We start from the raw sequence: 27,031 nt of genomic DNA on the forward strand, positions 1-27,031 counted from the left end.
TCTTGATTTGATTCTGATATGTTCCATTTAGTTCAAGATGAGTAAGATGATTTTCTCATCGAAATGTATTGCATGTTGTTAATTAAACTAAAGGTACCTAAATGTAATACAGATCCGACCCAAAGTAATTTGGATAAGGGTCAAAATCACCTGAAAATCAACTTTGAATTACATTGTATGATATATCGTTAAATTCAGCGTTAAAAGTTATTTCGAAAAGTGTCATAAAATATACAGGTCCGTATTCCGTATTCTTCAGCATCTAAAATTAAAGGAGCTACAAACCGAAAGTGGCTATATATAGGTCACATTTCTGGTCAAAATGTTATGCCTGATGATGTTAAAAAACATTTATCATTTTTGGGAGGAATTGATGAAGTTGAAGTCAAAAAATTGCCTACTAAGGGACAGAATTCGGCCTTCGGTATTGGTGTTCCTGAGAGTATGTTTGATAAGGTATCCAAACCAGAAGTATGGCCCTATGCAATTATAGTTAGAGAATTCAATTTCAAAAATTTTTTCTCCTCAAGACAGGTTATACAGCCGGTGAAATAAATAACAAATCAGTTATCAGTTGCGAATAAATTCCCAAGCAGGACAAACCCTTCATAGTGGATCTAAGCAAAGTATTTGTAAGTCATTCAAACAAAATTATGAAAATTGTAATATCGAGGTAAATATGAATCATAATATTAGAATTTTCCATCAAAATGTTCAATGTATAAGAAATAAAATAGAAGATCTTGAAGTTATTTTAAATACAGAGGATATACATGTAGCTTGCTTTACAGAACATTGGCTCAGTGAAAATGAAGTAAATGCCTATAAAATAAATGGATACGATAATATTACTGTATATTGTAGAAGTATAAAGAAAAATGGCGGGGTAGCGATTTATGTACGAGATAATATATCCGTAAAGGCATCATGTATTTCTAAATTATCTTCAAAATCAATAGAACAAATATTTGAAATATGTGGCATAAAGTTGTCATTTCCTAATGACACAAACCTTAAAATTGTGACAGTCTATAGATCACCTATCTTAGAGAATTTACAGCAATTTCTTGTAGAGCGTGATCATATTATGGAAGAGCTGTCCTTGGACAGTGGAAGCATTATAATATGTGGCGATTGGAACTTGAATTTCTTTAGCAATTCTGTTTATAAAAGTGAGATGTTGGATATATTATCATCATATAATATAAGTGTCCTTACTAACGAAGTTACCAGATATGGTGATCAATCTAACTATTGCATTGATTATATGTGTAGCAATATTGATGGGGAGTATATAGTTAAGTCAGAGGTATGTGCAAATGGACTATCTGATCATACTCCTCAGATATTAACAATCAATACTGAAAAAGCCTTGAATAATGATAATGAACGATATTGTAGAATTTTCAACTCGCCTAATTATAACACTTTCTCTTATTATATTTCTAAGGAGTGCTGGGAGGGTGTACAGAATGCAGATTCTCTTGATGAAGCATTTCATGAGTTCGTAGGTATCCTTTCTTACTACATTGATGTATCTTTTCCATTACAGAAAACAATTGTTAGGAGGGCGAATTCTAAGCCCTGGATAACCTGTGGTATTAGGGTATCATCTAAAATGCTTAGGCATTTGTATATGCTTAAGTGTTCAAATCCTGAAGTTTCGAATATTATTTCCTATAATAAGTATAAAAGACTATATGAAAAAATTCTGCTGGCAGCTAAAAGACAGTACTTTGCTAAGTTTTTTAGGCAGGCTTCAAACAAATCAAGGGCTGTTTGGGCAATGATTGGTAAGAATATAGGTTTGGCTGTTGAGGTGAGACGTGGTAAACATGAATTGTTGATTGGCGACAGGTTGGTGGATGATCCTTGCCAGGTCTCCAATTATTTCAATGATTATCTTATTCATATAATACAGGAAATAAATGATAAGATTCCAAATAAAAATTCGGACAAACAGCCAACCAATAGGGTGAGTTCTTTGGTGTTTATTTTTCCAGCTACAGAGTCAGAGGTTTTTAATATTATACATGACTTAAAGAAATCGAATTCGTCAGGTATTGATCAAATAACAGGGAATATTTTGAAGAATATTTATCCATATATTGTCCCAATATTAACCATTTTGATAAATAGATCTTTATCTGATGGAGTTTATCCGAATATTCTCAAAATTGCGAAAATCAGAATGGTACATAAAAAGGGTGATAAGAAGTTAGCGCAAAATTACCGACCAATATCCTTGCTGTCGACAATATCAAAAGTTTATGAACGTCTTATATTCAACAGAATGTTGTCGTTCCTTCAAAAGCACACTATAATGTCCAACTGTCAACATGGATTTAGGAAGGGACGGTCAGCACAATCGGCAATTATGAATTTTATTGAAAGACTTTATGAAAGTATGAATGATGGGAACAAGTGCCTTGCTGTCATGATGGATCTCAGTAGGGCATTTGATTTGGTACCCCATGATTTACTTCTCTATAAAATGAAGTGTTTGGGGTTTAGAGGTATCGTAAATCAACTAATTGAATCTTATTTGAAAAATAGAGTACAGATGGTAGAAATTGACGGTATAAGATCTTCGTTCCGGGATGTAGAGTGCGATGTACCCCAGGGTTCAGTTTTGGGACCGCTATTATTTCTCCTATTTGTGAATGACTTGCCTGACATCATGGATTGTCCTCTCGATTTGACAATGTTTGCAGATGACAATACATTGCTATGTTCTGACCGAACCACGAATGGAGCTGTAGAAAGGGCAAAATTGCGCTTACTTACATGGTTTGTCTGAATGGTTCGACAGCAATCGTCTATTTCTGAATACCGATAAGACTGCCTTTATTAGCTTCACACTTAAAAACACAGCTGAATATATTAATAAAAGTTCACTGATAAGAGTCAGAAATAGATCGATTCAAGAGGTCCATTCGGCAAAATTTTTGGGTGTCATTATTGATGCGAACCTATCGTGGCAACAGCATTTGGATGAATTGTGTAGATTGCTTTCAGGGATTTGTTATGTCTTGTTCAGATTGAAACAACTCACTGATGGGGATATATGTCTTTTATATTATAATGCACACTTCAAATCGAGAATATTGTATGGTATTTTGTTCTGGGGGGCTTCTGTACATTGGAAAAGAGTCTTTAGACTTCAGAAGAAAGCGCTAAGGTATGTGGCAGGTGTATCAAGTCGTACATCATGTAGATCTTTGTTCAAGAAATTCAAAGTGTTGCCATTGGCAAGTTAGTATATATTGGAGATTTTGATTTATGTTAGAAAAAATTCGAGTTCATTTAATAGGAATAATTTTTGTCATAAATATGACACGAGGTCTTCTAATGATTTTGTGATACCTCAACACTCCATTTCCGCCTTTGAAAAAAGTCCCAAATACATGGGGATCAAATTGTTCAATGCTTTGCCAGCTTCACTGAAAAATTTGAATGATGAGAAAATATTCAAGACCTCACTCTCTGAATTGTTGTTGTCTAAATGTATTTATAGTGTTGATGAATATACGCGGAAGATAAATTAGCTTAATTTAGGTTATTTTTTGTATTTGACATATCCTATACCTATAGTTGTTACTGTTGTATATATAATTGATATTGTGTATATGATGTAATAATGGTCTAAAGGATAAATATATATTATTATTATTATCATTATTATTATTATTGAAAAAATGAGGTTGAGGGTGGCCCAGAGAGCACGAAACGTTGGATACGAAATCTGATTACGTCAAATAAAAAATTCCTGGAAAATTTTTTGATTATATTTGAAATAAAGTGGAAAAAAAAAGAAAAATCAAAATGACATAATTTACTTTTCTTATGATATCTCAATAACCGGCCCTGATAATTTCGAATCGTTTGAACTGCTTGATAATGCTTCTATGCATGCAACTTTTTCTCCATTTGACAGACCTTCTTACTCTTATGGTTAGTTACCAATACAATCCCATTGAAAAAGTGGCCACCCTGTATAATAAAATGCCTGAAAATATGAAGAGTTTGAATGACTTGAAATTCAGCAAGGATGTAAAAGAACTACTACAGACAGGCTATTTATAAACTTGAAGAGTTTTGAATGTGTATTTTATCTGTGATGTATTTATTATGTGATACTCACTTTTTCAGTCCATTATCGATATTGGCTTTTGCCTTCCTATTTGTATTCTACTTCTTTGAGAAGTAGTGTATTATTTGACGGCAACTATTCATCATGTGCAACATTCACTTATTTATGAAAATTATTAATTATTATATTATATTATAATATACATTGTATATGTATTATTATAATAAATAAATAAAACAAATATACATATAAAACGAGGAAGGGGGGTTACTTAAACAAACTCTATACCTGAAATGAATACTTTATAAGTTATCGAGGAAGAACTCTGATGAGGAAAAACCGCAATTTATAACTGTCTGGAGTAGTCTTGACTAAGATGCATAAAAAACCTGGTGTGTCTATTTATACCTGCAAAAATTTCAGACAAAACGGAAGTTTTTTCAGATTTATACCTTTTTGATTTCGAGAGATCGCGTCTGTTTCAGAAGGCGCATACAGCGTTTATATTTGACATTCTCGCGATTCTTGCCTCTCCTGACCTTTAAGTATAGAATAATATTTTTGATTGCTGGTGACAATCTTTCACTTATACTCTGAATCGGCCAATATCCGTCTGTCATTATATTACATTAATTTAATTAATATTTCGATATGAACTGAATTGTAATTTATTTTGAAAGTTTGCAGCAACAGGTGGAATATCTCAAAACATCTAAAACAAAATCGAATCAGTACACACACCAGGGATTCTATGCATCTTAGTCTGACTTCCGGAAAAAACAGAAAGAAACTTAAACTCGATGTTTCGGTTTAAGTTTCTTTCTGTTTTTTCCGGAAGTCAGACTAAGATGCATAGAATCCCTGGTGTGTGTACTGATTCGATTTTGTTTTAGACATTTCTTGAATTGTAACAATCAATTATTTATAATTGAAGATTTTATTGGTTTATGGATTTCTCAACAATCTCAACGAACAATAAATTCAATTCCTGAAATGTCAAATTTAGTTATCGAAACATCGAATTCTAGTTCCTTACTGTGTTTTCCGGAAGTCACAGACTACTCCACACAATAAAATTTGCGATTTTTCCTCATTGAGAGTTCTTCCTCATTAATTCCAAGTATCTTCTGAGTATAGGGTTTTCTTAAGTAACCCCTCCCTTCTATACGTAGAATTGACTGAATTGATAAAAAATATAGGTTCTAACTTGAAAATGTTCAGTATGATCAATTTGAGTTGTCCAAGTTCATGATCTTCTCATAAACACTCTGTACATTTTTGATCCAAACCCCAAACAGTCTTATAATACTGCGTAAATGCAAAATCGAAAATGAAAAAGATTTCTCCAAAAAAAAACTTTTTCTGCAGAAATATTCAAAAAAATGTGAGTCCTCGTCGCCAAAATTTTTTTCATAAGAATCCCATTACTCATGAACAGTTTAGTTTATTTTATACCCAAGGTAGGTATGACATATTTTGAAATTTTCATAAAAAAAAGCTATTTAATGATGCAATAATAAACCGGGTGTGCCATTTGAAATAAGGAAGTAGTAGTCTGTTTGCGATATAACCCGAAGTTGTAGAGATCTGAAAATATTTTAGAGAGGAAGATCTAGGTTTCAAACCCCAATATGAAAATTTTCATCGAAAAATTATTATTAGTTTTCCATAAACGTCTAACAGGCCATCGCGATGAATCACCCTGAATTGTGTCATGAATTTTTGAAAAATCATAAAAATATAATGTTACTAACCAAATTTATAATACAAAAAAATATTGATAATCGAAGAAATCTACGAATTCGATTCCAGGAATAACTTTTAAGAATAAAATTTTTGTGAAAAACTTTTTATTATTCGCAAATATATCAAATCTTGATAGATCCACCTAATTCCATTCATTACATGTGGAGCAATTTGATGAAAAAGAGTGCCTTATGATTTTACTGTAAAGAATTGACAATTTATAGTTCTGAGGTTCCACTCTGAAAATTTTTTCTCGAAGTTTTACTTGTACACATGAAATATCTATTTGTTAATGATGAAACTTTACTTTTGTTCCATTTCTTTCATACAAATTGCTACAATTATAACAAAATAATCAAGCTGAAAAATTACTGTTCTGAACTATATGGGTGAACCTCAATTTAGTGTTAATTTCTGTAGGAAATTTTGACAATATTTAGCGATTTATACGAAAGAAAGTAGGTATAACTCTGTGAATAAATAATTTGTGCAATAGGTGTTAATTTAAGAGCAAAGCAACCATTCACCAAAAAGCCCATTTCACAAATATTCTTCTCTTTCAAAAATCTTACCTATAGTGATTGGGACTGCAGGCGTCACTACACAAACAAAAGGATATGTGCTTTCTTGGTACTATAACTCAGTAGAACAAAAAAGATGAAGAGGCAAATGAATTTGAATAACGAATTCGGATAAAATTCTGATACCGAAGTATTAATTTATATTATTGAATTAATGCATAAATGAAGATTTTCAATCGATTTGAAAATTTCAGGCGCGTTTTTTCAGCTATCTCATCCAAAACTGCAGAAGGTATCTATAAAGGAATCTCGGTCTGAGACTCGGGCCTGTGCTCTCTTAGATCAAATTGAGCATTTCAAAAATATCTTCATTACGAAGGATGTATAGGTTAACTGAAAATCGTCCAAAAGACAAAATTTTTATTGGACGTTATCCAATTGGTCCAAAATACCTTTCTAATCGCAATAACTTAATTTTTTCTGGTAGAATTGCTCAAAGAAGTAAAAGATAGTTTGAATGCATCTTGTGAGCAGAAATTTCAAATCTCAAACAATTTTTTTTATCCTAACAGTGAAAAGAAAGTTTCCTCTACTTTCACTGGTCTCGTGCACTTAACTTCAAAATGAACCCAAAACCGTTACAATACAATGTGATGAAATAAGATTGGTACCTTTCAGTATCTGACAGTTTCTGAATATGTACTTTTTTATTGAGGCTTCCATAAAGAAAGTGTGTAAAACCATATCTCCCCTTTCGTCCAAAATTCCACTAGGAAAGAATCTAATACTTCTGTTTCAGAATTTTATAGGAATTTTTCATTTGATATCGATTTCTGTTTGTTTCCAAAATTATGCTTATTATTAGCAGAACACAAAAATTATCAATGTTTATAATGATAACATGATCATGATAAGGAAAAATAGAAAAGCAATATTACCAGCCTTTTGTGCACTCCATCCGCCCGGTGGCGGTGTAGGTAAGGGCGTAGGGCCTTTTTGATTGTCAGATTTAGCACCAGGAGGGGGAGGTGGTGGTGGTACCCCAGAAGTCGGCGCACCGAAGTTCCTAACTGATGGAGCTACTGGACCAACTGATACGTGCATCAAGGGTGGAGCAATTGGAATAGACGGTAAAGGAGGTGGTGGAGGAAAAGCACCTCCTGATATGGAAGGGGGGAGAGGTGGTGGGGGAGGAGGAGGTCCGATCATTGTTCCCGGAAATGGTGGAGGGGGAGGAACTGAAATCCCTAATGAGACTAGTGCAGGCATTGGAGGTGGAGGAGGCACTGAACCTCCCAATGGTGATATAACTTGTTCTGGCATTGGAGGTGGAGGAGGCACTGGACCTCTCAATGGTGATATAACTTGTCCTGGCATTGGAGGTGGAAGGGGTACAGTTATATTTGTTGGTGGTAGAGGTGGGGGTGGCGGAGGAGATTCTGTTTGCTGGGTTTTGTTGGCTGGAAGTTTTAATTTTATAGATGATGTTGTATGGTATGTTGGAGATATGATTGTTTTTACTTTCGATGATACTTCATCTTCTAAGTCAAATGTCGATGTTATTTCCGTTTTCAAATCAGTTTGTGAATTATTGCTGACTAATCTTCTCTCAAAATTCTGATGAATATCAATATTTCCTTCGGTTTGACATTCGGCGTCAGTTCTCAATATAATATTTTGGGCCGTTTGCGAATCCTTATTTACTTTTTCGTTTCTATTTTCACATTCATTCAAGACTAACCCCCTTTTCCAATCACCTAAAATCTTATCACTACCATTTTTATCACAGATTTGTTGAATTGTTTTTGTTTCATCTATTGGCGAACCAAAATCTTTAACCGCCTTTGCTGTCAGCATCTGAATCTCTACGAGTGTTTTATATTTTTCCACTTCCTGTCTCAATCTTCGTATTTCTTCTTCTAAACTCAGTAGTTCTACATCTCTCGCTGAACTGCTCAATTCTCCTTTTCTTCCAGGAGGTGGTGAATGATCGTTCTCGGGACTACAACTTTCATCGATATTCTCATCAGGGGTGGTTCTAGGTGAAGATAAATTGCCACTAGGGAGAGGTTTTGTGATGGCATCACAAGACGATGGAGAATTTGGCGGCCAAGAAACCATACTTATTCGACCAGGTGTTTGTGGGACCGAATTAGGGATTTCAGCATAAGTCCAGTAATAGATGCAGTCAGGCTGAAAGAAGTCAGGAAATGTTATTACCAGTAGTTTTGTTTGAAGATGTATGTAACTTTTTCTAAAAGAACACCCCCTCCCCCTCTAAGTGTCTATTGCATATTAATCTGAAGCACTGCTTTTGAAACTAAGAGTTATACATTTTACAAAACTCATTAAGATAATTTAAATTAGCATTTAAAAGTAGAAACGCTGAACCAGAGATCATTACTAAAGTTGCAGAACGCTATATTCTTGAACTATATGCGGTAACAGTAATGTGAAAAGTAAGAAGAGCATGTCTTCATTCAACGAATAAAAATATGCATGCTTCAAAAATCAGCGTTATTCAATATTGCATCGTTATCATCTAGAGAAGCAACAACACCATAACATTCATTCCGAATCTATCACTGTGATTGAAATACAAAGTAGTAGGGATGGAATGGAAACAAAAATCGTCTAATTTCTGTTACGTAATTGAGCCCCTAGCTCCAGGAACTTTGTTGAAACTCATTTCATGTGAATGTAAAAAGAGAATACGGAATATGCAGAAAAATGGATTGAAAGAAGATTTCGTTAGATTTCGAAAAGTGGCATCACATATGGATTCGGCAGAAGCGCAAATTAGTGGCAACTTATGGCAAGTGATACCTTACTTGAATTCTATCAATTCAGTTTTCGAGATGTCAGGAACTCGAAAATCACTTTTTATTCTCTCAATCAATAAAAGCAACTGTCGCACTAATTATGATTATCAATTAACTAACAAATGTTAGAACTGTCTACCATCTGTTTCCTTTCCATACAATAGTGCAAGTTCAAAATCAGTTTCTGAAAAATCTTTATCAAGAGGGTGCCAGATTTGACTTGCGCTCGAGCCCCCAGTTGACTAAATCCGCCACTGGGATTAGGTTACAAGGGACACTTCGAAAAAAAAAACGTGCCGCTCACTCTACCTCAAGGTGGTGTGAAAATAAGTTTTTCAGCCAAAACTCATATTGAAGTATGCACTGCGGTGATTCTACGTAAAAATTATGGATTTCACAAGAATATGTGTGAATAATATCTAACATAAATGGAGGTAGATATTTTCTAGTTTAATATTGTGAATAACTGATTTTATCATAAAATGAGTCGGAAAGGAGATATTAAGGAAAAACTGATTCTGGGTGCCATTTGAAATTCGGAAAAAACATATCTATAAAACCACCAATATTCACGAAACTTCTGGCAAACTACCAAATGATTAGACTTTACCGCAAGAGCCGAAAATGAAGTTTAGGAGTGCAGGAGTGATTTTACGACCTTTGATTTTTCTTCTGAAATTGAAACATCCACCAAAGAATATCGTTATAGATTACGACACTAAAACCGCTGCTGATATCTGAGTCAAAGTGAGACTCTCCGCAAAAGCTCAGAACAATGTCACGTATGTCAAAAGTTCGGACACGCTGCAAATAGATGCAATACCCTCAGAAAATATAATAGCCCTTATCCGGCCAGTAACAATGGATACCCTAGCCATTTTCTAAGGGAAAATCTATTGAATCCAGTCGGATCTCAAACGGGAAAAAACGAAACCGTTTTGGCCCTCAAGAATTTCGTTTTCCCACAAAGGGGCTAGAAAACCGGAGAAAAAGACGTCGATGAAATCATCAAAGAAAAAATCAAAGAAGAAAATCCCAAATAAAACGAAAATTGAGAAACTCGTAGTTACATTTTAGATCAAAATGATACACATGATTAAACTTTTGGAATAGAAATAGAGGTCCCTGGAGATATCAGTCTGGAACGCACAAACAAAAAAGACGAATTGGGTACTTTCCGAACAGGTATGAGGTGGACCCAGCACCAAACTCAAACTACGCCCTTCTCTTAAGAGAGATTTCCTCCACGTGGTTTTTCACGTATCAGTCAAACTTTGGTACCCATTAAATTCCCCTCTGGCGCTCCCACGGTGACCAAACGGTGTACAGTGCATCCTATTTTGGGTGAGACTGCCAGGTTTCTCGCTTGTTATTTAAGATAGAGCCTTGCGGTTTTCACGTTCCTGTCCTACTTTTTCGTGAAACTCAAGTTGGTCTAATCAGATTTTGCATAACTGTTTCCGTTCAAGAGATACAGGGCGATTTTAGAAATTGATACTTTTCGGACCCCTCCCTTATCTCCGAAGTTATTAGAAATAATGCTGAGGTAAAAACTACGTCTGAATCAGAATTCTGCGTAGAATCCAGTGGCGTATTCAATTTTTTTTTTCGGGGTATGGTTTTGAAGATTCAACATAAACCTATATTTTTTTTAATGGAACATCCTATATATCATTACTTCGTTGAATTCGTTATTTTTTTTCCTTCAAAATGATGTATGATACTATATAGGTAGAATGGTCAGAAATGTTAAAAAAACACTAAAACATCAAATAATGATGATTTTTTGTTAATGAGCAATGGATTTTCCATATGAAAAAAAGTTTCAATTGGATAATTTTAATTTGTGGTTTTTATAAATAGTAGAGTAAGCAAACAAAGATAATACACTCATCACTAACATGAAAAACAAAACGTAGGTACCTACCTAATAGCAACAAATAAATAATACAAAAATTCATAAACATTGCATGATATCTTACAGCTTAAATTGTTCAAATTACTGTCCATTTTCCTCTAATACATAATTGACAAAACTTTTCAATACGCCTGAGTGCATTTAATATTATAAAAGGGCGGTTTTGTAAATCCTGGAAAACTGCTTCTCTTGATGCACGAAGTTCTTCGAGATTATGTCCTTTACTGTAGTATATTATATGTATTAGGGAAAATGGACAGCAATTTGAACAGTTTAATCTGTAAGATATTATGCAATGTTTATGAATTTTTTTATTATTGGTATTATTGTTGAAATTTCAAGTGGTCTTCATGGTAACGATCGTCATTTTCAATGATGTCTATTAATTGTGGATGAACAAATTGATTCAATAATTCCAAATAAGTTTCTCCTGTCAGGTTATCGTCAAGAAATACCGGTCCAATCAAACGATCCCCAAAAATACCGGCCCAGACATTGAGTTTTTGGGCAGTTTGAGTATGGACTTCGTGGAAAACATGTGTATTAGCATCTGACCAATAACGACAATTATGACGATTCACAGTCGAATTCAAAAAGAATGTAGACTCATCAGAAAAGCAGATGTTGAAAAGGAAATTCTCATCATTATCTATTATCGTAGTCATAATTTCACAAAATTCCTGTCGCCTATCGAAATCATCTTCATTCAATTGGTGTATACCAAATGTATTTTGTAGGGGTAGAATTTATGATGTTTCAGGATTCGGCGGATACTGGTTCTACTGATATTGGTAACACTAGCCAATTTCCTTGTGCTCAATGTTGGGTCTGCATGAACTTGTCCTAAAAGTGCAACTTCAACAGGTTCATTTCTAACCGGAAATTCACGTTCTGGGTCTCGTTTCTTGTTGGCTACTGATCCAGTTTGACGAAATTTTTGCACTAATTCTAGAACGTATTTTCTAACAACAAGTTTATCTGGATGCGTTTCATTGAACAAATTAGCTGTACGGTTACCGCACTCATCATTCTTAAAAAAAATTATTATTATTATTTCAACTCTTTCCGCGATCGTATACACCATTATTGAGGAAAGAATTCAGCAGCTTTAATCAAGTAATTCACTCCAATGTCGTTCAATCAACGATCTGTTTGACACTGACGTCCACACTTGCGATTTGGCGAAAAAAATTATCTCATACATGTTTTTGTTGTACGTGCATTTGAGTCGAATTCGAGAAATAGTAATTTACGTAACAAGTCCGGAAAATAGGGTTTTTTTGGACGAATAGACAAAATTCCAGGACGAGCGTAAGCGAGTCCTGGAAGTCTGTGAGTCCAAAAAAACCATTTTCGGGCGTGTTGCGTACAATATTTTTTCGGCAACCATGTAAAATAACACTATCGCTGCTGCTTTCCATATTTTATTACGATTGCGATAAAAAAACATGCAAATTTTTGACAACTAATTTCATATGAACTGTCAGCCGTTATGTCGGTTGTTATGGATTCTATGATTCTTTTCCGGCCTAGTCCGGGAAGTACGTACTTTCCGGACTAGGCCGGGAAATGCTACTTTCTCAGAGAAAAAGCGTCCGGGAAGTGAGCACTTCCCGGACGGTTGCCGAAAAACGTTTTTTTATCGATTCTCACGAAACCTTAACATTTTTTCGATCAAGTAATCGAGGATGAAATAAAAATTTGAAACAGACTTGCATGCTATTTGTTGGTAAACAGTTAGATCATTTAATTCCTTGACAATGATAATAATCTCTAAACAGTTGCAATGTTAGATCTTATTTTTATTGATTGTGTGAATAAAAAGTTATTTCCCAACTTCAAGTTCTTATATCTCGAAAACGAATCGATAAAATTAATTTATTTCTGTTGTTTGATATTAAGAAGAAAACTACCTTTGAAATGAGGTATCACTTGCCATATGGTGCCATTTAAAAATTTAGGGGTGGCGGTCACAGCTCCGAGGGATGGAATGTATTTCGGGTGAATTTCATCGCGAACGATGTCCCCCTCGAAAATGTTGTTGACGTGTCCGAGAGTTTTTATATAACTCGGTTCTGCCGACTTACAGAGCCGCTGTTTCGTTTTCAATGGCCCTCTCTGTATTTTCACTATTACAATATAATTCAAGCTTTTGTTTCGCCAGTTAGTGACAAACGGAAAGAGCACCCCAATGATGATCCTATTGATATCACTTACAGTGGGTTACATAGAATTGTAGACAAAAAAATTTTGTGGGAAAGTTAAATCGATGCTGTGAGTAAGATAGACCTGTGGCAGTGGCGGCTCGTGACACTCAAAACAGGTGGGGCCTGCAGAAGAAATAAATTTCCATGCCACCCAGGCGCGGATCCACGGGGGGGGAACTGGGGGAACGTTCCCCTCCCAAACGTCCCGGGCACCTCTTAAATTTTGCCGACCCTCCTAGAATTTGACATAATAAGGTTCAAATAATTACAAGATAAGCAAATATTTCACCTTCAATACATTTTGTGAAAACCCATTTTAATGAACGGTAAAAAAAATGACGTCCAAAATGGCGAAAGTGTCTGGGGTCCACATTTTCAGTATTTTAGTATCTAAAAGTTCCCCCCCCCCCAAAAGTGGGGCCTGGATCCGCGCCTGATGCCACCTTGGTGCTTAGTCACCTAAAATATTATTCCTTGACGCGTTGAACTTTTATATGGTGGTTCTAGCCAATAGCCCTACTAAAACCATAAAAAATACTTTTAAACATTTATTTTCAAAAATAGAACTTATAATTAAAAAACATGATATTGTGTATTTGTAACACAACAAAAAGACCGTTTTCTTCTTCGAAGTATGATGAAAAGTTGAAAAATACAAAATGATTTCTTTTACATACATACTATGTATATGTGTTTCAATTTCTAAGTATACAAAAAGCACCTGAAAGTAGGTGCTTTTTAAATGGAACACCATGTATATGACTTGATTAAAATTATACAATGAACACAAATGAATTAAATCTCGAAATACACTGCGCAAAAAATTAAAGCACATTCTGAAAATCTCAATTTTAATGAAAGTTAACTTACATTGACTTTATAACTTATTTTTTATGTTCTCTCGGGAAGGTTTTGAACGAAACAAGACACATTAAATGAAATAAAAATTCAGGAATTCACCTAATCTTATGTGAAAGAAGAGAAATAAACAATTTTCAAAATACTGGAATGCTGATAAGTGATTTAATACTTGGTATTTCCACCCCTTGCGTTGATTACAGCTCGGCAACGACGGTTCATACTCAAAATGAGTGATCTTAAAATGTTCTGATCTAATCCTTCCCAGATTTCTCTGAGTTGGATTCCTAAGTCATTAAGAGTAGCTGGATGATTTTCTGAACTTCTCAGCCTTCTTTTGAGGTTGTCCCAAACCTGCTCAATCGGATGGAGATCTGGACTTCTTGCTGGCCAATCCATTCGAGACTTCAACCTCTTCAAGGTACTCCTGAACGATGCGCGCACGATGGGGTTTGGCATTATCGTCCATAAAAATGAAATTTTCACCAATGTATGGGGCAAATGGCACTACATGCTCTTCAAGAACGTTCCTTATATACCTATCAGCATTCATAGCTCCATTATCAACGACCACCAGGTCTGTGCGAGCAGTCAAAGATATTCCACCCCATACCATAATCGATCCTCCCCCGAAACCAGTAGTATTCAGGAAATAGCACTGATCATATCTTTCATGTGGACGTCTGTATACAAGGGAACGTCGATCACAATGGTAGAGGCAGAATCTAGACTCATCTGTGAAGAGAACTCTTTCCCAATCAGCCTCTTCCCAATGGATATGCTCTCTCGCAAAATCCAAACGCGCCCTTCGATGGGCTGGGGTAAGAGCTGGGCTTCACTGAGGGGATTTCTTATTGTCTGAGTGCTAATTTGCACCCCATGAGTTTGCTCAAGCTGATTTTGAAGGAGGCGAGCGGTTGCAAACCGTTGTCTCAACGAAGAAACTCTCAAGTAACGTTCTTGAATGGCAGTTGTTACCCGTGGTCTACCTGTCCTGGTCTTCGGACATTTATACCTGTCTCCCTGAATCACTGCAACATTCTGGACACACTTGTATGGGAAACTCCAAACCTTTCTGCAATTCTTGTGTATGTCCACCCTTCTTCTCGCAAAACTACCGCTTGGGCACATACCTCTTGGGTCAAATTGCTTGTTTCGCGTTTCATAGCGATCGAGTGTAGAAAATCAAACGAAAGAAAAACTATTGATCACTAGAATTGATCGAGAACAACTGATTTCAGAATGGAGCCAATACATTCAAAATCTGATAATCTCATCTATTTTTATTCCTGCTGGGAAAAAACATCTGTATTGAAGAAAAACGTTGAAAGTGGATAACATATGCATGCATAATTCTGATAAAAATAATTATCATTGAGAACACCTTCAGTTGTAGAATAAATTTGAGATTTCCGTAATGTGCGTTAATTTTTTTGCGCAGTGTACATGGAAAATATTTTCATATTTTTTATTTGTATAAGGTGTCCTATTTCAAGAATGAAGTAGAAAAACTCAATATCTTTGAAACGGATGAAATTTTTGAAAAACCGATAACGGAATGTCTTTCGACAAATTTGTCGTGACAGAAAACTGCTCAAAAATTCCCGTAGGTATTATTCCCGCCATGTGCAACTAAAGCGGTGGGGATGACGCAGTTACTAGCATGGTGTTCTCTATCAATTAAAATCATTTTATGTTTAAATAAATAATGTGAAAGAAGTCACGTTTTATTAAATTTTAGATGTGATGTCAGGCCTCAGATGCTTCATACGACGAGCCGCCACTGACCTTTGATCAAGGCAGTTTTGCCGTATTTCCATATTGTCATTGAATGTCGTTGAATTCAATTTGAATTATTAAGAAAACTCAATATTTTTGCCGAAAAAATATCAAGGTGGATTCAAATAAATTAATCTGTCATGTTATGAATAAACAATAATTCGTTCCAATATTGGTATGCTATATGTATATATATATATATATATATATATATATATATATATATATATATATATGTGAAATATTCGAATTCATCACCATCAAAATTCCATCCTACCGTTTTCATTGAGAACAATAGAAATACCTGTTTAAAAAATAAAACGAAAATTTTGATTTACTTGTATTAGGTACATTAATTCTATTTCGAATAACGTGGCTGGAGGATTTCAAACGTAAATCAAAATTGGCTAGAGAATTTAATACTACTCCACTAACTTGAAATATACCTAATGAGTTTTACCAATTTCATTAACAGTAGTTCATAATATTCTACATACATAAATTAAATTATATATTAATTCAAAATTGAAATCGATCCGTGATAATGTTGTTTTTATGATGTTTCGAATATTAATGCCATACATTCCAATAGTTACCTTGAAAACGTTACACGTCGAAACGTCTTTATCCCTGAGCTGCCTTAGTACTCCAGCTGCTAAGAGATGTGTACAAAATTGAACAGCTAGTAATTTGAGTTCTTGTTCTGACAGCGAATTTCCAAGGGGATGATTTTCATCGAGCTCGGAGACATACCAGTTTATCAACATATGTCCTGGAAGATAAAATATTCTATCTCATTACGTACATAATGGGTTAAAAACATCGTTTATTTCATATGAACCCCATCTTCTCCCGATTGTTTTATTTTGATTGAAAATCTTTGGTGGCAACAAGTTCAATAAATTTTTCAATGTCGAATATCACAAATTAAATATTCAATTATTTCGTGAATTTAATCCTTTGGAACTTGAAACCAGAAATCATAATCGAAAGTTTGTTGTCACGTATTGAAAATGAGAGTACAAGCAGATGTTGATGTTTTCTAACTATACTACTTCTTCATTGATTTAAACATATTTACATCCTATGGGTCGATTACAGGAGTGAATAATAAAAAAATTGATGGAATACAGAAGAAACAAACCACCGTTGGTCCATTTGCATCAAAGAAATGAATAAAAAGCAATCCTACATTGATGAATACAATTGATTTCTGAATTGCTTCTTGGGCAGAAAAACATCCACAGAAGTTTAATCTTCTACACAGTGCCTAATCCTAGACCTCAAATTCTATCATGAGAATAGGCGACATGAATTGTGATTTGAATGGTCGAGTAATGACACTGAATCTAAATCTGCCTTGATCTCTTCAGTTCCAACAGAGATTTCCTTCTTTTTTCTCAAACTAACAAAATTAACCTCTCTCAGCGATGAATTGAAATTAAAATTAGGGTAAACCTTATGCTTTTCGAAATGCAAATATTTTAGAAACATTTTTCGACAAATTTCTTCACTGTTCATGACATGGCTTCCATGTTCAAGCCTATCACAAAGCAAGCAGAAATACAATGGACCGTGTAACAATGACATTTGAGAAAGAAAACCAAGGATCCTAAATGTCTTTTGAATGTGGTGAATGCTGGCACATAATAACCCCAAAATCATGCATTTTAACCCATTTTGATGTTCAAATTCATGCATTTCAACCCATTTTAATGTTCGATTGTTAATCCTATTATCGAAGTCGATATAAGAATAACTTTATGATTTGCACCTTTAATGTAATCTTTAAATATCACCCAGAAGAATACCTCCGAGATATGGGTTGTATGTATTAGGGAAATTAAACAAACAACCTCTGTTCAAAATTGGTTGGCTGATATATAGGTATGCTAGGAATGCAACGGAAATCATGATAATGACTGAACAATACATGGCCATTGAGAACAGGCGCTACTTCAGTGGAGCCAGAGGTATCCTAAAAATTCTAGATCCTAATATGCATCAAAAATATATTAAAAACAGAAACACAAAGTTTTGAAAGAGATAACGATATTAAAGATCAGTTAACTTGGAATAAATGAGATGTGCTAGCTTAACTCCGCAAAAATAGTAATAGATAACCATAGTTTACACAGTCCACAATTATGATATCACAGGAAATTTAATAACTTGCTTAAAGTTCATTTTTCGTATAGAATAATAATAATGAATGAAATTAATTTCACGGCATTCAGGCAATTTTTCAATTCTGGAAAAAATGCCATCGAATAACTAGCCCGAGGGTTCGAGTCCAGCTCGAGGAGGAACTTTTTCCAGAATTGAAAAATTGTCTGAATGCCGTGAAATTAATTTCATTTATGAACACACAGACATTAAACTATAGTATAAGTATAAGCTTCTATAATGACCCAGATCATCTACTTGCATTCAGAATAAGATTAAGAAATAACTATCGATATGGGCAATTTTAATCCCAAAAATAGCAAAGGAACATTCCAGGAGACTATAATAATTTATAGTCTCCTGCAATGGTCATGTACTCGGAATGATAGACTTTCTGCTTCGAAAAACGATCAATAATCGTCAACAAGTTACCAAAACGTCGTCTATATCCATGAAGATCCCGTGCCGGACCTGCCGATTCACCTGAATTTTTATTGTATCAAAAAGATATATAGAAATTCATATAGAATTAATTTCAGAAATTCTCTTCTGGCTAAAAAATATATCCCAGCTCAAATGTGCCAACGGACCATAGTTCAACTGAAAAGCTACATTGCATAGATATAGACTCACAAAATAGATGAGACCACGAAAGTAAACATAACCGAGTATTTTGATAGAAAAGATGAAATCCATTACAGGTGACAAAGTAGTGTGGAAGCGATGTAGAAAGATATTAGGAGCGATATTGAAAAAAGTAAAGGATAGTGAATTCAGAGAACAGAAGGAAGAAAAAAAAATTGGATGGATGACTGATTATTATTATTATTACTAAACCTTGTGACGGCGACTTTCTTCGGATTGTTGATTGTTTACTATTTCTCTCCTATATTACCCCGGGCGCCAATTGCGATAGGTTTTATAAGGTCGCAATTCCTTACGTCGCTCAGTATTATTGACCCTGGGTAGCTTTTAAACAGTTGGAGAAGGGTTCGATTCAATTTAAGGTAAGAGCGATTGACCAGTGGTGATTTCTTTCACTAAATGGCAGTAAATGTCGTAAAAGCGTGGAAAGAATGCAGATTGGCGTGTGAAATGCAGTCTGATAAGTCAGATGTGACAACCTATCCTGTGTTCTGTACGGTCTGGTTCGATACCTCTTTATTCGAGAAAACAAGCCTACTATATTCGAATCAGGTCTTGTATCGACGCATCCAACAAAATGGATATCAAGGGAATTAGGGCAAAATACTCTGTCGATAATGCGACTGTGATCCGGAGATCGGAATTAAGCGACCCCACTCCCCAAGATAAGGAGTTTTGCCTGGTAGTTCCAAATAAGAGCTGCTCGCAATAAGAAACCGGACAGACAAACACCACTTGAGAAAAAAAGATCTAAGAAATAAATTTCGTTCAGGGTATACTTCGGCGCATTCACCAATTCTAGACTCGAGTCAGACCGGACAGGGTAATTCGCCGAAAAGGCTGCTGTGATCCGGAGATCGGAATTAAGCGACCCCTCTGCCCAAGATAAGGAGTTTTGCTGGTAGTTCCAAATAAGAGTTGCTCGCAATAAGGAACCGGACAGACAAACTCCACTTGAGAAAGAAAGATCTAAGAAATAAATTTCGCTCAGGGTATACTTCGGCTGTTAAGGCTTACAGAGGAAGAAGAAGAATCCTGTGATTCTACTCGATGCTTTCTCCCACCATGGTACCACCAGACAGGGCTTTCAGTTATTCACTATTCACCAGTTATAATTCAGTATTCACCCAGTTAACATACAGTCAGTCAGTAACTCAGTATTCATCATCATACATATTCAAGTATTCAACAAGTTATTATTATTATAACAGTCATATACAGTGTTCGTGTTAACATATTAAACAGTAAAAATCATACGTATTTTCTTACATCCATAAACAAGCATAAACACCACAAGGTCCTTCGAAGCCGAATTTAAATATATCAAGCATACACTCGTTCATGGTCCTTCGAAGCCGAATCAATCAATCCATATAATCGTTCATGGTCCTTCGAGTTAAATCAATCAATCAAGCAAACAAGCGTTCATGGTCCTTCGACAGCAAAATTCACAAGAATCAGTGAAACAGCAGAAAAACACAGTAAGTCATCCACTATCTTTCTATATATTATTATCCACATTAATTCCCTATTTTTGAGTATTTTTAATCTGACAAAATATAGTGTATATATATAACTAAATCAAAATGGTTGAAGCATTAAAACTCAAAAGAGGACAAATCAAAGGGCAACTAACTCGATTCAGCAATTTTCTATAAAATCTTTCGGATGGAAGTTGTAAAACGGACATTCATCAAATCAACAGTAGATTAGAAAAACTGAGAACGCTTTATGACAATTTCGATCAAATTCAAGGCAGTATCGAGTTAGAAAGCGGGAAGATAGATGATGACGAGCGATCATATTTCGAGGAAACGTATTTTGACTTAGAAGCACAGGCACTCGAATTAATTTCTAAACATTCTCTTAAAGAATGCCCTTCAGAAAACGGATCTGTTTATTCGAACAATCCAATAAGTTCAATAAAGCTGCCTCATTTAACCCTACCCGATTTCCAGGGTTCTTATACGCAATGGTTGACTTTTCACGATACCTTCGATTCACTAATACATTCAAACTCTCAACTTTCTGATGTTCAAAAATTTTACTATCTTAAATCTTGTTTGAAATCAGAAGCTGCAGAGTTAATACTATCAATAGAAATCACCTCAGATAATTATACTATAGCATGGTCACTATTTAAATGATCGCAAATTATTGCAACCAATTTCAGATGACGATCACTATTAAGAGATTAAGCAACTTGTTGAAATGAATTTGTGTGCACTTACCTCGTGAGTTAAGGAAGATGGTGTCTGTGAATTCACCCCCTAATCTGGTGGCAGAAGATGGTTATGTGGATAGGTGAGAGGGATGATCAACCTCTTCTGCACCGGCTTCGTGGTTATCACTTAATTCGAGTATCACACAATTCACTCGAAATTGCTCAATCAGTTTTTAACAGAAGAACAGGAATTGAAAATGTATAAAGATGATAGATGATTAGATGAATTTTAAGTAAGCAATGAACTTAAGTTTGATAAATTTTAGCATAGATAAGCACAGTTCGACACTTGAGAGAATTATTAATTATGGCGATGTTTGTTTACGGACCGGGTTGATTCCGTGGCCGCAGGTGGCGCCAACAAACAACAAATTTTCTCCAGGAAAAATTCTACAGGGTACATTCACGATGTAACATGCCGCCCGCCCTGAAGAGTCCCTTCATTAAGATCAATTGCAAGGAGTGAACAGACGAAAGAGGGCCATCTATGGACTTGTAGAGGAAACAGCTTGACGACTGGTCTACGAATTATCCCAGCGGAAGTAGTAACATCAGCTACATGAGTGGTGGAGTCAGTTCCAGGAAAAACAGATGATATACGACCGATACTCCATTTCAGAGGAGGAAGATTATCATCTCGAATGACGACTACAGTACCTGGAAATATGGGGGTAGATGGCTGCAACCACTTGTGACGTTGCTGCAGGGTATGCAAGTATTCCTGACGCCAACGCTTCCAGAAGTCCTACTGAAATCGCTGGACTAATTGCCAACGAGATAACCGGTTCACAGACACAGAACTGACATCGTTGTCAGGAGGAGCTGTTAGGGACCGAAAAACCAAGAAATGCCCTGGTGTCAGGGCCTCAAAATCAGAAGGATCAGATGATGGAAGATACAGAGGACGAGAGTTGAGGATGGCTTCAACCTGAGTGCAGACGGTGAGAAACTCCTCGTAAGTGAGTTTCTGCTCGCCAATAACGCGAGTAAGATGATGCTTAGCAGATTTTACAGCGGCCTCCCACAGGCCGCCAAAGTGAGGACTGGAAGGGGGTATGAAGCGCCAGTCAGTTCCGGACGACGAGGCGGCATCACAGAGACTCTGCTGATGTTGTGGAGCAGACAGTAAGCGGCCAAGGTCAAGAAGGTAGTTATGGGCACCAACAAAGTTGGTCCCGTTATCCGAAAAGATGACGGAAGGATGACCTCGGCGTGCAACAAAGCGCCGATAAGTAGCGATGAACGCTGGGGTTGACAGCTCAGATGCCAATTCTAGATGAACCGCTTTAGTAGAGAAGCAGATGAAGACAACCAGATATGCCTTCGTGCTAACTGCTCCGCGTAGTCGTGCACTCGTCACATAAAATGGGCTGGCGTAGTCGACACCAGTAGTTAGAAAAGCCATAGCAGATGATAGCCGCTCTGGTGGAAGATTGCCCATTGGCTGCATTAGAGGACGGGGCTTGCAGGAAAAGCATCGGTTGCACTTGAGCAGACGATTGCGTACTACATTACGTCCGTCCAATATCCGGTACCGTCGACGGAAGTACGAATGAGTAGCTAAAGCACCGGCGTGCAGAAGACGATAATGGGCATCATCGATTATCAGATGAGTGAGATGATTGTCCTTCGGTAGAAGAACAGGATGTTTGTGTCGATATGGTAATAAAGAGGCTGAAAGGCGACCTCCAACTCGAACAAGTCCATGCTCATCGCAAAAAAGGTGAAGTTTCATGATGAGTCGATGACGAGAAGATGGTTTCTGCAGCTCCTCGGCAAAATGAACAGATTGAACCAGACGTATTAAGCAGATCTCTGCTTCCTGAAGCTCAACAGAGGTGAGAAAACCTGTGCGAGGTAAAGCTGAACCACGAGCATTCAGTATGAAACGTCGACAGAAGGCAATGACGCGCTTGAGTCGAAGATACGAAGAATGAATGTGGTGAATGCTGGCACATAATAACCCCAAAATCATGCATTTTAACCCATTTTGATGTTCAAATTCATGCATTTCAACCCATTTTAATGTTCGATTGTTAATCCTATTATCGAAGTCGATATAAGAATAACTTTATGATTTGCACCTTTAATGTAATCTTTAAATATCACCCAGAAGAATACCTCCGAGATATGGGTTGTATGTATTAGGGAAATTAAACAAACAACCTCTGTTCAAAATTGGTTGGCTGATATATAGGTATGCTAGGAATGCAACGGAAATCATGATAATGACTGAACAATACATGGCCATTGAGAACAGGCGCTACTTCAGTGGAGCCAGAGGTATCCTAAAAATTCTAGATCCTAATATGCATCAAAAATATATTAAAAACAGAAACACAAAGTTTTGAAAGAGATAACGATATTAAAGATCAGTTAACTTGGAATAAATGAGATGTGCTAGCTTAACTCCGCAAAAATAGTAATAGATAACCATAGTTTACACAGTCCACAATTATGATATCACAGGAAATTTAATAACTTGCTTAAAGTTCATTTTTCGTATAGAATAATAATAATGAATGAAATTAATTTCACGGCATTCAGGCAATTTTTCAATTCTGGAAAAAATGCCATCGAATAACTAGCCCGAGGGTTCGAGTCCAGCTCGAGGAGGAACTTTTTCCAGAATTGAAAAATTGTCTGAATGCCGTGAAATTAATTTCATTTATGAACACACAGACATTAAACTATAGTATAAGTATAAGCTTCTATAATGACCCAGATCATCTACTTGCATTCAGAATAAGATTAAGAAATAACTATCGATATGGGCAATTTTAATCCCAAAAATAGCAAAGGAACATTCCAGGAGACTATAATAATTTATAGTCTCCTGCAATGGTCATGTACTCGGAATGATAGACTTTCTGCTTCGAAAAACGATCAATAATCGTCAACAAGTTACCAAAACGTCGTCTATATCCATGAAGATCCCGTGCCGGACCTGCCGATTCACCTGAATTTTTATTGTATCAAAAAGATATATAGAAATTCATATAGAATTAATTTCAGAAATTCTCTTCTGGCTAAAAAATATATCCCAGCTCAAATGTGCCAACGGACCATAGTTCAACTGAAAAGCTACATTGCATAGATATAGACTCACAAAATAGATGAGACCACGAAAGTAAACATAACCGAGTATTTTGATAGAAAAGATGAAATCCATTACAGGTGACAAAGTAGTGTGGAAGCGATGTAGAAAGATATTAGGAGCGATATTGAAAAAAGTAAAGGATAGTGAATTCAGAGAACAGAAGGAAGAAAAAAAAATTGGATGGATGACTGATTATTATTATTATTACTAAACCTTGTGACGGCGACTTTCTTCGGATTGTTGATTGTTTACTATTTCTCTCCTATATTACCCCGGGCGCCAATTGCGATAGGTTTTATAAGGTCGCATTTCCTTACGTCGCTCAGTATTATTGACCCTGGGTAGCTTTTAAACAGTTGGAGAAGGGTTCGATTCAATTTAAGGTAAGAGCGATTGACCAGTGGTGATTTCTTTCACTAAATGGCAGTAAATGTCGTAAAAGCGTGGAAAGAATGCAGATTGGCGTGTGAAATGCAGTCTGATAAGTCAGATGTGACAACCTATCCTGTGTTCTGTACGGTCTGGTTCGATACCTCTTTATTCGAGAAAACAAGCCTGAACAATATATTCGAATCAGGTCTTGTATCGACGCATCCAACAAAATGGATATCAAGGGAATTAGGGCAAAATACTCTGTCGATAATGCGACTGTGATCCGGAGATCGGAATTAAGCGACCCCACTCCCCAAGATAAGGAGTTTTGCCTGGTAGTTCCAAATAAGAGCTGCTCGCAATAAGAAACCGGACAGACAAACACCACTTGAGAAAAAAAGATCTAAGAAATAAATTTCGTTCAGGGTATACTTCGGCGCATTCACCAATTCTAGACTCGAGTCAGACCGGACAGGGTAATTCGCCGAAAAGGCTGCTGTGATCCGGAGATCGGAATTAAGCGACCCCTCTGCCCAAGATAAGGAGTTTTGCTGGTAGTTCCAAATAAGAGTTGCTCGCAATAAGGAACCGGACAGACAAACTCCACTTGAGAAAGAAAGATCTAAGAAATAAATTTCGCTCAGGGTATACTTCGGCTGTTAAGGCTTACAGAGGAAGAAGAAGAATCCTGTGATTCTACTCGATGCTTTCTCCCACCATGGTACCACCAGACAGGGCTTTCAGTTATTCACTATTCACCAGTTATAATTCAGTATTCACCCAGTTAACATACAGTCAGTCAGTAACTCAGTATTCATCATCATACATATTCAAGTATTCAACAAGTTATTATTATTATAACAGTCATATACAGTGTTCGTGTTAACATATTAAACAGTAAAAATCATACGTATTTTCTTACATCCATAAACAAGCATAAACACCACAAGGTCCTTCGAAGCCGAATTTAAATATATCAAGCATACACTCGTTCATGGTCCTTCGAAGCCGAATCAATCAATCCATATAATCGTTCATGGTCCTTCGAGTTAAATCAATCAATCAAGCAAACAAGCGTTCATGGTCCTTCGACAGCAAAATTCACAAGAATCAGTGAAACAGCAGAAAAACACAGTAAGTCATCCACTATCTTTCTATATATTATTATCCACATTAATTCCCTATTTTTGAGTATTTTTAATCTGACAAAATATAGTGTATATATATAACTAAATCAAAATGGTTGAAGCATTAAAACTCAAAAGAGGACAAATCAAAGGGCAACTAACTCGATTCAGCAATTTTCTATAAAATCTTTCGGATGGAAGTTGTAAAACGGACATTCATCAAATCAACAGTAGATTAGAAAAACTGAGAACGCTTTATGACAATTTCGATCAAATTCAAGGCAGTATCGAGTTAGAAAGCGGGAAGATAGATGATGACGAGCGATCATATTTCGAGGAAACGTATTTTGACTTAGAAGCACAGGCACTCGAATTAATTTCTAAACATTCTCTTAAAGAATGCCCTTCAGAAAACGGATCTGTTTATTCGAACAATCCAATAAGTTCAATAAAGCTGCCTCATTTAACCCTACCCGATTTCCAGGGTTCTTATACGCAATGGTTGACTTTTCACGATACCTTCGATTCACTAATACATTCAAACTCTCAACTTTCTGATGTTCAAAAATTTTACTATCTTAAATCTTGTTTGAAATCAGAAGCTGCAGAGTTAATACTATCAATAGAAATCACCTCAGATAATTATACTATAGCATGGTCACTATTTAAATGATCGCAAATTATTGCAACCAATTTCAGATGACGATCACTATTAAGAGATTAAGCAACTTGTTGAAATGAATTTGTGTGCACTTACCTCGTGAGTTAAGGAAGATGGTGTCTGTGAATTCACCCCCTAATCTGGTGGCAGAAGATGGTTATGTGGATAGGTGAGAGGGATGATCAACCTCTTCTGCACCGGCTTCGTGGTTATCACTTAATTCGAGTATCACACAATTCACTCGAAATTGCTCAATCAGTTTTTAACAGAAGAACAGGAATTGAAAATGTATAAAGATGATAGATGATTAGATGAATTTTAAGTAAGCAATGAACTTAAGTTTGATAAATTTTAGCATAGATAAGCACAGTTCGACACTTGAGAGAATTATTAATTATGGCGATGTTTGTTTACGGACCGGGTTGATTCCGTGGCCGCAGGTGGCGCCAACAAACAACAAATTTTCTCCAGGAAAAATTCTACAGGGTACATTCACGATGTAACATGCCGCCCGCCCTGAAGAGTCCCTTCATTAAGATCAATTGCAAGGAGTGAACAGACGAAAGAGGGCCATCTATGGACTTGTAGAGGAAACAGCTTGACGACTGGTCTACGAATTATCCCAGCGGAAGTAGTAACATCAGCTACATGAGTGGTGGAGTCAGTTCCAGGAAAAACAGATGATATACGACCGATACTCCATTTCAGAGGAGGAAGATTATCATCTCGAATGACGACTACAGTACCTGGAAATATGGGGGTAGATGGCTGCAACCACTTGTGACGTTGCTG

The 27,031-nt window shown here is 36.1% G+C and overlaps 1 protein-coding gene across 6 annotated transcripts in view; it reads right to left on the reverse strand.

Moving 5' to 3' along the window:
* Window positions 1-27,031, reverse strand: part of LOC123679931 (formin-2-like) — a 90,473-nt gene that overhangs the window by 30,439 nt on the left and 33,003 nt on the right. For 5 of the 6 annotated variants that reach the window (XM_045617502.1, XM_045617499.1, XM_045617505.1 and 2 more), the window contains 3 exons: window positions 16,541-16,716; window positions 7,299-8,553; window positions 6,412-6,438 (listed from right to left, as the gene is read on the reverse strand). In XM_045617502.1, coding sequence (XP_045473458.1) covers window positions 6,412-6,438; window positions 7,299-8,553; window positions 16,541-16,716 — 1,458 coding nt within the window. The remainder of the gene's footprint in view (window positions 1-6,411; window positions 6,439-7,298; window positions 8,554-16,540; window positions 16,717-27,031) is intronic. The other variant, XM_045617500.1, reaches the window with a different exon arrangement.

This window comes from Harmonia axyridis, chromosome 5, assembly GCF_914767665.1.
Source record: "Harmonia axyridis chromosome 5, icHarAxyr1.1, whole genome shotgun sequence".
Classification (NCBI taxonomy): Eukaryota; Metazoa; Arthropoda; class Insecta; order Coleoptera; family Coccinellidae; genus Harmonia; species Harmonia axyridis.